This window comes from Limulus polyphemus, unplaced genomic scaffold (genome assembly GCF_000517525.1).
Source record: "Limulus polyphemus unplaced genomic scaffold, Limulus_polyphemus-2.1.2 Scaffold1, whole genome shotgun sequence".
NCBI classification, from domain to species: Eukaryota; Metazoa; Arthropoda; class Merostomata; order Xiphosura; family Limulidae; genus Limulus; species Limulus polyphemus.
This window is the reverse complement of record NW_013665611.1, coordinates 3,756,736-3,772,584: the sequence shown is the minus strand read 5'-3', so window position 1 is coordinate 3,772,584 and position 15,849 is coordinate 3,756,736. Positions and strand designations below refer to the sequence as shown.

The 15,849-nt window shown below is 31.5% G+C and overlaps 1 protein-coding gene across 3 annotated transcripts; it reads left to right on the top strand.

Moving 5' to 3' along the window:
• The first annotated feature begins 1,748 nt into the window (after positions 1-1,748).
• Positions 1,749-14,179, top strand: LOC106463371 (dimethyladenosine transferase 1, mitochondrial-like). 3 transcript variants are annotated; one of them, XM_013923429.2, is made up of 6 exons: positions 1,749-1,832; positions 3,399-3,805; positions 4,956-5,038; positions 7,944-8,215; positions 11,056-11,209; positions 13,842-14,179. In XM_013923429.2, the coding sequence occupies exons 2-6, from the start codon at positions 3,473-3,475 to the stop codon at positions 14,086-14,088; spliced, it is 1,089 nt and encodes a 362-aa protein (XP_013778883.1). In that variant the 5' UTR covers positions 1,749-1,832; positions 3,399-3,472; the 3' UTR covers positions 14,089-14,179. The 3 variants fall into 3 exon arrangements, with proteins under 3 accessions (XP_013778883.1, XP_013778958.1, XP_022246858.1); XM_013923504.2 differs by having other exon boundaries at positions 1,759-2,133; XM_022391150.1 differs by lacking the exon at positions 1,749-1,832 and adding an exon at positions 1,878-1,897.
• The last annotated feature ends 1,670 nt before the right edge of the window (positions 14,180-15,849 follow it).

Here is a 15,849-nt window from a genome sequence, read left to right as displayed (position 1 = left end):
CGTAGGCATTTATTAATTCTTTTGTCGAATTTTGCGCAAAGCTACTTGGTGGTTACCTGCGCTAGCCGTCCTTAATTTTGAAGTGATAGAATAGAGGGAAAGCAGCTAGTCAACAATACCCACTGCCAACTTTGAGCTACTTTTTGTCAACGAATACCAGATTTGACCATCACAATATACGACGATAACGCCCTCATTACTGAAAGGCGAGCATATATCATGTTCGACAACGCAGAATGCGGATGGATTACCTTAACCACCAGGTGAACATTAAATGTTCACTCGAACAACTAATTTTAGTATTATAGATCTATAATTGATAGTATAAACATGTTTAGTCGGAAGGAAATGATATTATTGTTTCTATCGCCGAATAACAAACAAGGAAACTTAATGCTCGTTTACGCTGAATTAATTTTCAACAATATAATTTTGTTATGATCTTTTACATTAACTGAAAAATTCATCATAAAAATGTTCTCCGTATTCTTTATACTAGCAGAAACGCCATCCTACGGATTATGCTCTTTAATCATATGCAACTCATTGCTTCAAAATGATTCAATGTACAGTTTGTTTCTGCGTTTGATGTTAAGCACAAAGCTACACGATGGGCTATCTGTGCTCTGCCCACCACGGGCATCAAAACCCAGATTCTAGCGTTGTAAGTCCGCAGACATACCGCTGTGCTACTGGGTAGGGGCTTCAATGTACAGAGCTCAAAATGTTCATAAATTTTACTGATGTAAACTGTAATGTCTTTATATATTAAAAGTGTTACCATGTTTTGAAAAAATAATGTTTTGTAAGAACTCCAGTTTCTCTGTACTACATTTAGAGATTACACCAATAAAGATATAATCAAACCCTCACGTACTGTCCTAATGAAAGTCATGTTTTTGTTGTGAGGAGAGTAACATTATTTAAACTTAAGTTCTGTTGTAAAGCAATGGTTGTTGCACATAGCACATTTATTTTTATAATTATCTGAATCTTAAATACCCAAAGTGTGAAATAGATGGCGCAGAAGTTTTGTTATTTACATATATATAGATACTGGCATATTGCAACTGCAATATTTTCACATAACTGATACCCAGCACTAGGTGCATGTTGAGTCTAATTAGTGAGTTAGTTTCTAAGTTTATTATTAAGCACATAGCTACACAATGGTCTATCTTTGCAGTGCCCACCACGAGTATCGAAACCCGGTTTTCAGCGTATAAGTCATCATACTTATCGTTGAACAAATGAGGGCTGTAATTGGTGCGAAACCGTTTTTCAAATTTGTCGTATTTACTTTTTAACACATAAAATATTCTATTTGCAGTTAAAAAAGAAGAAGCAAAGTTTGTCAGCTTTTGACTTAAGTCTGAAACTTATGTTTCTGCTTTTAGACTTTTTATTATCTTTATATATATATTATAAAACGTATTTTCTATGCAAAAACTTAAAAATTGCCATTTGATTATTTATATACGAAAGAAAATGATTATTAAACATAATAAAATTTTGAACTTATAGATGCTCATCGTTAAATGGCGGCTTTTGAATACGATATTTAAATATCAAATTTTCGGTGTTTTATTAGCGTACTAATTTGGAAATGGTTTAATCTTTCTTTGCTTAGTATATTCGAGTATTAGACTAACTCGTAAACGATTTCATTATTTATTTTTGCATAAAACTCTCTTTTTATTATATATATTATTAAATAAACTTTATTTAATTTAAACAATCTACATCGACAGAGGGTGTTCAGTAAGCAAAGATCCTGAATAGGAAGACCTTGTTGAGAATTATTTGAAAAATAAAGATGAATAAATAATAGGGTAAGAGAGCAAAGTGTATATCCGATTATTGTATTAAATTATGAAAATCACAGGAGTTTAAAAACGTACGTGATGTTTCCAGTATTTTGAAATTTTCCATGTTAAAAGTTTTGCGTCTTTGGCATTGTCTCAAAAAATCAAATTTTACTACTCTTTGCGTAGTTTTATTCGGACATTTACTGATTTATCATTTAGTGATTAATTAGAAATTGTATGGATGATGGATCCTCGACGTTGAGACGACACCTAAGTCAGTGATTTTCCAGTATTTTGGCGTGTCTTTTCTAAAGCTAAACCTCAGGTAAAAGTAATTGTAAATGAACACCACCCCTTTTAAAGTTTTTTTTTTTTTCACACCATCATCGTTGCTTTTCTCACACTTCTGAGTTCTCTATTACTATTACATCATATTGATATATTATTACAAGTTAATGATTCGAGATCACGTTACATGCGTCTTTTTTTTAGTCATACTTTATTTTCATTACTAGATACTTACCTGTGTAAATTACTAAATTATAATAAATTAATACCTAGATGATAAAGTTAAAATGTCATGAGTTAACTGCTAACTAATCTCACACAAATAGTTAAGAAATTGGCAACAAATTTAACCCCCTTTTAAATCTTCATTCTCTAAAGCCCAAGTGTTTAGATTTACAATTTTCTGTATTGATAGCAATTTTTCGCATTTTGTCATAGTCACTAAGACTGCCAAGGCACTTTGGAATAAAAGGAACATTCAAAATTGTAGAAATTACTATAATGAAAAATATCAAGGGATTCATTAGAACATAATTCCTTAGAAGTTCAGGTAAATTTTTTAGATCTTAAACTAATGTTAAAGGTAAGATCCCTTAGGCACTATGACTGTAAGATCTTGGTGACCATACATTCCATTTTGGACCTCTTTGTCCCAGTGTCCCAAAGAGATCTTTCAGGGTGGAATAAATGTTGTGGTTTTAATTTACATTTCTTTTCTTTGCCTAAAAGTTAAAGTTTTTAAAGAAAACTACCAGTTACTTTTTGGATATTATTGTAATAATGTTAAGTGTAATTTTAAATTGTTGTGAACAATATATAAATGACACCCTACTGGCCTGTTTCAGTGACATGATCAGTGAAGAATGTGATGTTTTCAGAATTTGCTACCATTTACATTGAATATTAGACTATTAGGCCTAGACTGAGTTGACATGTCCAAATGTTTAACATTGTCCTAATTTGACCATCTGACATTTATGGTCACCTTGTGTAAGATGTTAAATTTGTATGATATGACTGGTATAAGTAATATGTGACATGAAATACTGCACTGCCAGGTATGTTAAATTAGTAATATTAATGTTTTTACTGTTATTTGATTTAGTCTGTCATGTAATCTTATTTTTTATGTTATTTTTCATTAATATGTAAAATTGTATTTGGAAATTGTATGATTTTATTATTATTTGTCATCTTTTATTTTTATGATAGAAATTATTTTATTTTTTTAACAAACTTTTAAAGTAATTCTGTACATGTAGTTTATGCAATTAACTTAAAATTTACATATACAATTTTCAGTGAACCTCATTGGTGGACTTTTCATCAGTGTAACCAAATCTACATTGTGAATTTTGATAATAACATTAGCCAGTATGCCATCTTGTACTACAATAGTTAGAACAGCAGCAATTGTTACCAAAAGAACCATCCAAGAAATGAAGGACAGTTGTCGGTTGCCACCACTTCCAACTATTAAGGACATCATTCGTTTGTATAAGCTACGAGCACTAAGGCAGCTTTCTCAAAACTTTTTACTGGACCTAAAGTTAAGTGATAAGATTGTAAAAATGGCTGGAAATATATCTGGTTTTCATGTTTGTGAAGTAGGGCCAGGTCCAGGAAATATCACAAGAGCTATCTTAGAACGAGGAGCAGATAGAGTTACAGTTATTGAGAAAGATAGAAGATTTTTACCTTCTTTAGAAGTGAGTAGTTATTATAGGTTTAAATAGACTTATGAACTTTGGGAATGTGAGTACACAGTTTCTGAAAACCTAAAGAGATAACCTACTTATCTGCTTTTTGAACATGTGCATCTTTATTTCTTAAAATGAGTGCCTTTATGATTCTTGGCTTTAAGTACTGAATCATCATTAAGATATGTACATGCCTTTGACATAATAAGACTTAAACAAAATATAGAAAAAATAAAAATATAAAATTATAGCTATATATAATGGTAAAATGGACCTTCAGGGGTTCCATATTTATTGTATTTTTTTAGTTACATTTTCCTTTTTAAGTACATCTAATAGATTCTTATAAGCTATTTTTATTTATGTTCACCAAATACAATTGTCATCAAATAAGACAAGTTTACTGTTCAGTGAGTATTGTTGATAATTGCAAAATATTGATTACTCAAATCTTTATTGAATACCATTTTTATGTTTATCCATTTCAAACAATTTACATAAGTTGTCTTACTAGCTTTTTAATTATTTGCAATTATAATAGTGACACAGTTTCACTATTATCAGTGTGTAATTAGTGCATATTTAAAAACAAACAATAACAACTGTCTGGTAATATTTAGTGACTCATTCGATAAGTAAGAAACGTCCATAAAAGTTGTGGGAAAATATTTTTTTAGAACCTTCAAAAGAAACTAAATATAAAGTAAATTAGGAAAGTCAGTACCATGTTAGATTAATGCAATGGTTGAAAAAGTTAAAATGGTAACACACATTTTTTTCTTTGTCTTGTATAGGTTTTAGAAATGTAATTGATTAATGAGCCCATTGTGTAATCAGTTAACGAGTACCACTAATCACTCAGCTCTAATTAGCACATGCAAAAAAAGTAGTAAAAGAATGACACTGAATTTCTCTATTCACACAAAATATTAACTGCAACTATAAACTGGATGATAGGGTATTGTGCTTTGATTTTGATTCGCACACGTGTATAAATACATTTTTATGGGTAAAACTAAGATTGATTTTAAAATGTTGTAACATAGTATATTTCAGTCAATTTGATGTTTTTTAAATAAACTTTTGGAATAATGAAATTAGATGGTATTCTGAATGTTGTGAAAACCAATGTTTGAGTGGAATATGTTTTGATTTTCAGTTCTTAGCTAGTGCAACAAATGGAAGACTGCATATTATAATTGGGGATGTTTTGGAGTATGATATAGGACACTTGTTTAATAGGTAAGGATAGTATTGTAGTTCATTTGTAGTGGTATCATGCATATTCTAGATATTTGTTTGTGAATTTTGTACAAAGTCAGTTGTATTAATAATAGTGACAAGATTAATATAAATGTATATAACTTTAGAAACTATCGGCCATACTTTTTTATATCATCCATGAATAGTTTTTGGTGTTTATGGTCATTAATCTTCCTTGATGGACCACAGATACCAAACTTTATGGAAATATGGAGGACCTGAGGGATGCATTCCTTAGGCCTATTGTTCCACTACTCTGTGTGTATTGGCCTCCGCTTGTCCCATCAACTGTTGTAACTTCCCTTCTCTTTTAGGAATAATCTTATTTGAGATGGCTGGTTCAGCTCTTCAATTCAGTCTTCAGTTCCCTTCCCTTGGGGTTTTCTCAATTTGTATGTGAGGTGGGCTTAACATTCGTAATTTTTTTGAGACATGTAAATTCTTTTTTCAAGTCTTTTGTATTTCCTTGTTTTCTTGTATGTGAGGATTTTTCTCTTTTTGTGGACTTTCTTCTCTTGAATCCCCTTTTCCTCTTGTAAATATACACCCTTTCCAGTGAGTTCTGGCTGATGAATACCTATCATGTTTCAGGAGCTTTAACCCTGGTGGCAATTTATCTATCTTTCTCCTAGAACAGTTTTTCTATTTTCTTATTTTCTGGTGTTTTCTATGAATTTGCTTTCTCATTGGAAATCATTTCATTACTGCCCTTTTGACTTTCCTCAACAACTAGCTTCCATTTTTTTTTTTTATCTACAGTCCTATACTCTCCAACTATGGCATAGATGCTCTGAGTCTGGATTGGTTCAATCCCTTTTTATGCTTATTCATTTCTTTGACTTCCCATTTCTCCTGGTTACAGAATGGTTTTGTACCTGACCATCAAGTTATTATCTGTTTCTTTCTGTTGTTCATACAGATATTTCCAAGCTTTTTTATTGGTTGTCCTTCTTGTCCTTTTCCTCTTCTGGGCTAGAACATCTGTTTAGTTCCAAGAGCTCTTACATGTTTCCTGTTCAAACCATTGACCATATTTTCCCAGTACTATCTTTCTCTTAAGACATATTTCCTTCTCTTTCTCACATGCAGGAACTGTCACTTTGATATTTTTGCTTTGCATGCATCTCACATTCGTTACCACAGGGACAGGTTCATATTATCCCCTAACAACTTTTTTTCTCCCCATAACTTGGGTGTCTTGGGAGGGTGATTGGATGTTGTCTCCAATCAACCTTCCTTCCTTGTTTGATTATTCTGAGCCCTGTTTTTTTTTCGTCCTATATGCACTCTTCATTGTTATCTTGCTCATACTGCCCCTTTCAAGACAGTCGACAATGCCTTTTCTAGCCATAAGATCCTTTTTTTTTTTTTTTGGATTGGGACCTTACAGCTGGTTTTGTGGATTACTCCCAACACCGTTATGTCACATTAGTTGCATCAATTTGCAGTTTCATTTATCTGTAATTTTCATATCCCTTCAGTCTCCATTCTCCAATCCTCATAGAGGATCTATATAAGTAGGTTGTTATTATTTCTTTCTTTCTCTTTCAGATCTCCCATCTACCACAGTTGTTGTTTCCTCATGAGGAATATTTCTCTCTCTCTCTCCCAAAATGCAGATCAAATGGTGAATAACAGAAAGTGATAAGACCATCTGCCCTTGTTCAGTGCCTGCTGTTTAGATGGGCTATCTGCAGGACTGTATTTCAGAAATTAAAAATTAAATCAGCAACATATGTGAGCTTGTCCTCACACATGGTAACAGACTGCTGTCCCTATTCATGATAACTCATAGCACAGTCTGTAAGTGTAGGACCTTATGCAGATGATAGAAAATTCCTGTTTTGTCCATGCAGCTCTAGTGTTCTTCCTTATGCAAATTCTTCCTATTTCTTCTAGTAGAATAAAGGGAGAGCCCTTGCTTCCTCAGTCCCAAGCTGCTGGGGAGATCAAGATGAAGAGTTATACTTTCAAATAAGTGTTATCCCATTAGGATGAGACCATCTTGGGAGGTAGAGCTGGGGTGTTTTCCTGGACGTATAGTATAGGCCACCCCTTTCAACTGAGAACCAGACCATTTTCAATGGTTAGGTCAGCTAGATGGGTCTGGAGTTGTCCTAGGGGTAAGTTGGGGATGATTTTTTCCTGCACCTGATTATTCTTCTAAGTATTTCTCCACTTCTATAAGGCCTGACTTACTGCCCTAGCCACACTACACATACAAGCTTTACTGATCTCCTGAGACATTATCGTAGGTTGAGTATTCATCCATACTCTCCACCTATACTTCACATTAGCACCTTGCAGAGGGCTCTTTTCTCAGTATCCTTTGCTTTAATAACTCAAGAGTAAGCTTTTTAAAAAAAAATATTGTTCTCATTTTGTGGGTGTGTAATATGTAATTGTTTTCCTAAATTTGATTGTTATTATTAAAGCTTCACAAAAAATATGTTAGGGTAATAAAATTATTTCCAGTTTGTGTGTTGATGACTGTAATATAGAAATTAAACTTAAATAATACATCTTAGTTACAAAAAAGAAATATAAAACTAGTTATTAGGAAGAATTAAAAGCTTTATTATTGATTTTCTTTAAGTTTAGGAGACTAATAAATATTTGTCCTTCTCTATAAAGTTTCAAATTACACATGAAGCTTATTCTATAAGCATTTATGTTATGGTGACTTTTGTATAATTGCATGTTATTGATACATATCACTAAAATGTAAGTTATATTATGCTGAATGAAATTTGTTTAAGAGTTTTTAGAAGTAAATCACTTATGGAACTTTTATTATGGCTTTATTGACACATAGAAATATAAGCGAAATTTATATTCAAAATGTTATTGTATATTATTTAATGATACTTTTTTTGCCCTCAAGGGAACTTGCAAAGGATTGGAATGATGTACCACCCCCATTTCACATCATAGGAAATCTTCCATTCAATGTATCTACACCTCTGATTATTAAGTTATTACGACAGGTATCAAACAGAGAAGGTCCGTTCGCCTACGGAAGAACAAAAATGACTCTTACTTTTCAGGAGGAAGTTGCAGAAAGAATGATAGCTCCAGTGTTTTCAGATCAGAGATGTCGTTTGTCAGTTATGTGTCAGAATTTATGTAAAGTTGAACACAAATTTACTATTCCAGGTTTGTTAGAGATCTGTCAGCACTTTTATAGTTACAGAGTACATAAGGTTACAATTAGTCATCAATGTGTGTGAGTTAGCCAAGAATTAAGATATTAGGTTTCCTACATCTGAAAGTTTAAATATACCTGACATGAAAACACTTGAATTATGGCTATGATATTCACTAGAAGAAAGATGCAACTTAAAAAAATCAGTGTGTAATAAATACTTCAATGTAAATTACTTTTATTGATTTATACATAACTGAATAAACCAACAATGAGTAACTATACCATCTACAAATTTAAGCTAAGTTTTTCACCTTTTGGTCATCCTATCCATATCTAATTAAAGCTACAATAGAGAACATTTACAATGGTGTATAACCACACTTCTTTCTTTGAATGTTCATAATAACAACATTTTTTTTAAGACTTAAGATGTTAACATACTTTATTTTCAAAGAAAATTATTTAAAACTGACTTAAGTCCCATTTCTTCGGTGTATGGTATAGCAACCTTTATGAGAGACAGATTTTGGCTAGTGACTTCACATTTGTGGTCAGGCATATGAAATTGTAGGGTTAGCTACATGTATCATTTGCTGGATTTTTAGGAGTAGCAAATCAGATTTTTAACACTACTACTAGTGTTTAAATTGACAATCTAGATATGATGACTCCCTCAAAGTGCAGCTATTCACATCAGTTCCTTAGATGTTTTGTAACTTTTCTTCAATAATTACAGTAAATTTGTTCTCACCATTAAACTTTTATTTATTTACTTTGTTAATAAAGTTGATCTACAAGTATCGTTATTTAATAGTGATGTAAAAATTCTGTGCAAAGCATTAAGTAATGCTTAATGAAGGAATTAGCTATAACTTGTTACTTCTCAGCAGTCTTTTCAAATAAACCCAAAACATCTAACGGAGCTATTCTTCATTGTTCCATTTACTGACAAAAGCATAGAACTTACTAATCTAGAATCTATTATTCAGGAGAAATTCCTACAGCAGTTACTACCTGGAACATTAAATTTCCAACAGAAAGTTACACCATACAAACACTCACCAGAAGCATGGTTTTTAATTGTAGAAGTTTTAGCTAATATTGATAATGATGAACCAAACAACATTCTTTCCTCATAGTATGGTGTTTTTAATTCTCCTCTACATTTACAAATCCACTTAACACATCATTGCAAAATGAAGATTTATGGTTTTTGATGAGTAAGGGACCTAAATTTTCTAAAAATTAACTGCACGTGTGCAGGAAAATGTTTTGACGCAATCATTTAAACATCCAGTATCAAATCTGAGTGTAAAAGTAACGTATTACAGTTTTGCAATAGTTTGAATGGGTAGAAGAAGTAATCAATAATGAGTCAGTTTTTTAAATAAAGCTTCATTCAGTATTTTCACACAAATACTTCAGAAGAATATTTAAAATACTTGCATGAAAAATATATCATAACACCTGCAGATAAAGCACCCAGTAACTTTGTTTTTATTTTAAAAATTCTATATTATTGTACTTGTTAAGAAACTTGACGACAATTTTCAAACCTTGCAACCTTTAGGTAATTTTGTTTATATTTATGTTTAAACCTATGTAAGTGACAGAATCAAACAATATAATACTATTTGAACAGAATTTACAGTTGATGAAAGTATTAAGAATATTGTAATTCCTGAGTCAGTTTGGATTCCTAATATCTACAAGTCACCCTGTAAATACAGATTCATAGCTAGGGCTGAAAAAAACAACAAAATTTATCCATTTTCGTAGGTAAAGGTCTTAAGTACATCAAAGAATATTTTGAAGAAATATTGTACCACTATAAAAGAACAAACAGGTATTAATACATATTATTATAAAAAAATTCCAGGGAATACAAAAAAAAAGTTAAAATCTTTCACAGCTAAAACCTATCAAAACATTTGATTTCCGCAATCTGTATGCCAGCCTACTCTTACACAAAATCTGTGAAAAACTTAAGTCTGTAATTAATAGATTTTTAACAATGCAGTAAACTAATGATTTGTATGGTTGATACTAAATGTTTCTTCAAGAATACTCTTTTTTTTTTTACACTGAATGAAATCATACAGGCCATAATTTTTATTCATTTAACAACACCTTCAATTCACATGTTTAAATAGACACAAGGCATACGGATGAGTGATAATTCTTGTTTACAAGCAGCAGATTTATTTCTTTTTGAACTTGAATATCAATACATTATACAGCTTCTCAAGAATAACTTCTATACAGCTTTACAAATTAACAGGGAATGGTCCATTTGCATAGAAATAAGGTTTAAAGTAAAAGGTGTATAAAGATTCAGGGCTTAGCCTAGAGAGCTTACATTTTATATATATATATATGTTGACTCTAAGATGACAACTGGGAACTGTACCAAAATCATCTCTTTTAATGTTTGTTTTATATTAAGTTCATTATTGTTTTATAGTGCTGATTGTAATTAATACTGTTAGAGCTATTTATTTCATTATGTATATATATGTGTAATAGAGAGAGAGGCCCTAATGCAGTGGTAGTACAGATGTACGAAATTTGAAGTGAGGTGAAATATTTATTTGTATAAAATAATGTAAAACTAGTGTCTAATGAAAACTTAACAGTGTACAGTACAAAGTAGATTGATGTCAATTGTAATATGCTCTCTCAATATGTGTATACATATATATCTAGAGAGAATGTATATTTGTAACTATGTTCTCGTGTGTGTCATATAATTCCGGAGTTATTTAAAATGTAGCCAGATGTGAACAAAAATTCTTTAGTTGCACACTATTAGGTAATAGTTAATATAATCCTTCTTTTTTTTTTTTAGGTCAAGCCTTCCTGCCTAAGCCCAAGGTGAATGTCGGTGTTGTACTTCTTACACCTCTCAAACAACCTTTGATTAACCTGCCATTTGAAATTGTGGAGAAAGTAGCAAGATGTCTTTTCCACAGTCGGCAAAAATATTGCAAGCGAGGCATTCAGTAAGTGGACACTTTTATTTTTATGTTTCCATAGTTATTCATACTTCATGAAGACCTTGTTATGTGAAACACATTTTCTTCACACTTTTCCGAAAAACTATGTTTTTACAATATGTAATATGGTTTATTCAAAAAATGAGCTTATAAAATTAGTTGAAAAGATACATTTGAATCCTCCTTCTTTGGTCCTAGTTTGTTTTTTAGTTGGTGTAAATGGATTTTTCCTGCCATTAATACCATTTACTTCAGGAGCTGGCCTGGCATGATCAAGTGGTTAGGGCGCTTGACTCGTGGTCTGAGGGTCACGGAATCAAATCCCTGTTCCACCAAACATGCTCGCCCTTTCAGCCATGGGGGGCATTATGATGTGATGGTAAATCCCACTATTCGTTGGTAAAAGAGTATCCCAAGAGTTGGCAGTGGGTGGTGATGACAAGCTGGGTTCCTTCTAGTCTATTACTGCTAAATTTGGGATGGCTAGTGCAGATAGCTTTCATGTAGCTTTGCACGAAATTCAAACCAAACCCAAACATTTCGAGCTGTACCTTAAAAATTTATGAAAATATGATTGGGGGTATTTTTTAAACAATATAACTGTACTTCAGCTAGTGTAAATGTAATATTTCATTTATTAATACTCAGTATAGCTCATTTTCATTTTTCCCCAGGTTAATTTTTGGAGCATTTTTATAAAGAAAAATAATCTTAGAACCCTTGACCAGTATTCTTGTTCACCCCATTCCAGGTTGGCAGAATACCACCTGCTGTTTGGGCTAACAAAAAACATTGGGTAACTTAATTTATTTTGAAGAATTTATTCACTATGCATGTATTTTTAAATATATTTTTTCTTTTTATTGCTTGATACATTACCAAACTGTAAACTGTAGAGGCTTGCAAGACAAGCAGAATTACTACTACAAATTACAGAGCATTAATGTCTGCATGATTTAATTTTTATTCACCAGTTAATTGTCCCTAAGTACTGTTTTAACTACAATGGCAATGAAAGATAATATATTGCACTGTTGAGGCTCATGCAATGAGCATAATTGCTATTCCCTCATCTGTACTCTTCTTGGGACATTGCTGTCTGAATGAGTTTTTGATATTCTATTCACCAGTTTCTTGCATCTAAAGGTTGTATTAAATACGTTCACCTACTCTCTTTTTTTTGAGAAACTGTCTAATGCTACTTTTCCATATTGTAATATGCCTGAAATAACTGACAAACTCCTTTTCAGTTGACTTGTAGCTTATGCCATAAAACTTTGACATTATGTGCTTTATTGTGTTAACCTGTAATAGGTCAATGGTATCCACATCTAGGCCAAATATGTCAAATTTTCTATTATATTCAACTGTCTCAATCTACTTAAGTAAACACACACACACACATATATATAGTCAATAACAGTGCTTTAGTTAGACCATAGCACATACAATGTTCAAAGAGAATTACAATGTTTTTAATATTAGGAAATTATTTTACTTGCTTGTATATTTCATTCGTGCGAGTTATAATATGAAATATATTCATAATTCGGTGAGAATTGTTCATATATTAAATTCCCTTACATGTAGTTATATGAAGCACTCATAGACAGTTTTGTTCTTTATCACTTCATCTTCTCTTTGGATTATTCAACATCAAGATATTTTCTATCAGAACATACCAGTTGGAAAAAAAAAACGTTTATTAGGATATTCTTGCTGTTCAGAGACTGAAATTTCTGAATCAAGATGATAGTGATTGCTGTCAGTTTACTTATCTTGACATAAGGCAAATCCATTGTGTATACTCGGCAGTAATGCTCAAGTTTAATAATCTTTTTCTTTTCAGTGAAGTCGGTAAGTTTGATACCAGTTAGTCAAAATACTTATTATGTGTCACAGTTTGACTTTTTATGAGTTGTGCCCTTAAACATACATTTTTTTGGCTGATGAATATTCTAGTAGTAGTGGTTTCTAAGGATCGTTGACTAGCCCCAAATAGTAAATAAAATGTGAAGATAACTTCATCCTCTTGGTTTCTCATTCATTTTCTTGTGTGCCATCTCTCTTTATATTTTAATATTTATGCTGTGAAAATCAATGAGAACACATGCCTTTGCATCACTCTACGTTCTATTATATATATATATATATGTTGAAAACCTCAAAACTGATATTTTGCTAAGTTCTAGTCATTTAACTGTTGATATTTAGAACAAGAAAAGATACACGAAAATATTTTTTTAAGTGCACCTGTGTGTTTGAATTCTTTGTGAATTGTGTTTGACAGATGATGATGGAATGTTTTACCTTTGAACTTTTTTCAAGTAATTAACCATTTCGGGTTTCAAAAGTGTTCAGAAACTTCAGTAATTGGATGACTGCTTACAGTAGCATTCAGTGTCAAAATGATAAATATCAAAAATATTTTTAAGAGGTTTACAGTTGTTTCAGTGATTTAGCCAAATAGGTCTATCCAGGTAGAAAATAAATTTAATAAAGCATTATATAGACATTTTTAAAAAATGTTTACTTGATGAATAAATAATTTTGTTAGTGTTCATGTGTATCATTTCTAGAATATAAAAAATATCTGTTATAATATTAAGATTACAAAGGGTTTTCTTTATTTCATTAGAAAACTTTACCCAGGAAATCGAGTTGATCTAGTCGAAGAAACTATACGTCTTGCTGATATTGACCCAAATGTCAGAACTTTTCATCTGAGTGTAGAGGAAGTTGGTCAGATTGCTAAAGCTTATGACTATATTTGTCAACAGAACCCTAAACTCAAGAACTATGAATTTAGAATGGGGAAGTTAAATAATGATGTATTGAGTGAAGATAAGGATGCTCAAATTCATAATGAGTGTGTTAATGTTTAACGGTGTAATTATTTTTAGAATAAAGATAATATTTGTCAAGATGGGAATGTACATCCTGTAAAGTCAGAAATAAAAGGAACATTGCATTGTATATAATATATTTATTTGATACATTTGTTATAATTTTTGGAGAGATTGCCATAATTTTTAACTATTCTACCTTAATACTGCTTAGAGTCATGCTCCATTAACACTTTCTCTACAGTATGTTCCTCTAGTTATTGAAATGTATGATAATTAAATAAAAACTTTGTAATGACTAATGTGGCAGTAATAAAATGTATTAAAAGTAACCTTTTATCTGTTGTAAAAGCTAATAATAATAATAATCTAATATTTTCCTCTTTTATTGTATAATACTTGCATTCTTTTTTATATATACATTGACCCACAAATATTAGAGTTCTGATGCATTATAAATGTTTTTTTTAATTGCAGGTTAGTGAGGGCATTTTTAACTGACTTATTTAATTTATGTCTCTGTGTTATATAGATAAAGATTGTTGTCAGGAAATATATTTCTTCTATATATACTCTGGGATCCTATTACCTTTTGGACTGGTGCTTTAACTTGGTATAATTAGCTCATTTTTGCGAAAAATACTCCATTTAATAACTAGTGATTATATTACTTCTCCCCATGCAGGGATTTAGAAAGTTGCTCTAGTTTTATGTTACTTCCGTAAGTGGTGTGTTCTTCATGTTAGTTTTTGACATCACTATAAAAGAAATGCTGTACGGAAAAATAGGGACTTTGCGATACATAATGAGAGATTATTGGAAGGTGACCCTAGTTCTATTCAATCTTTGATCTACTTCAGCAATGTTTATAAAGTTGACAAATTATATAAAAATACTTTAAGAAAAGTGTTACTCATGACAGTGGGATAGTCTGATCAAATTGGTTATTTGGTGATAGGTATTGTTACGATCCCGTATTAGTAATACTATACTGTATAATATTAATACGTAAAAAAAAATGACAACTCTTCCATTTTGTAGTTTTACAGATATATATTATAAAACATAAATATTAACTTGTAGTTGTATACAATAATTTAAAAAATGGTACAATACAAAAAAAAATCACTTTCTTGGTAGATCCACGTAGAAACCGTCTCTCCAACGTAATCACTTAAATTTCAAATCGTAGTATGTCAAAATTCAACTTCAGGTTGTAAATTCAAAGTTCCAATTCACGCTAGATGTACGGTTACAAAAAGTTCACTGTTCCAATGTCCACTGCACCATAACTTTTCAGTATTTTCAAAAACGGTTTTCAAATTTCAACAGTTCTCAAAAAGTACAAGGCTTACAAGTACAAGACTAATTCTTAAATTTAAAGTTACAAACTCTAGAGTCGTAAACGAAAAGCTAATGATAGCTTATATTTATAACTAAAACATACGATTAACATCTAGGTTCAAAAAACTCTTTCGAGTTCGATACAGAAATCTCTTAAATGGTCACTCAAACTCAACCAAACCTCAAAAAACACTTCTCCTTCCCCAACGGAAACTTGAAACTTTTACACAAAACCGTCACAGAGAGGGCGCGTGCTAAAAACAGTTAGTTATACGTCATTGATCAGGCAATACACCAGCAGCACCTCACAAGTTTGAAACAAATACGGCTTCGTAACAGTATTGTTGCGTCAGCGAGGTCACGTGACTAGTATCACGCCACCCGTTTTCTAGAAATATCCTGTTCCTTCAAGAATGCCCTAGAATTTACTAGATATGTGTCAGTCTTGTATATATA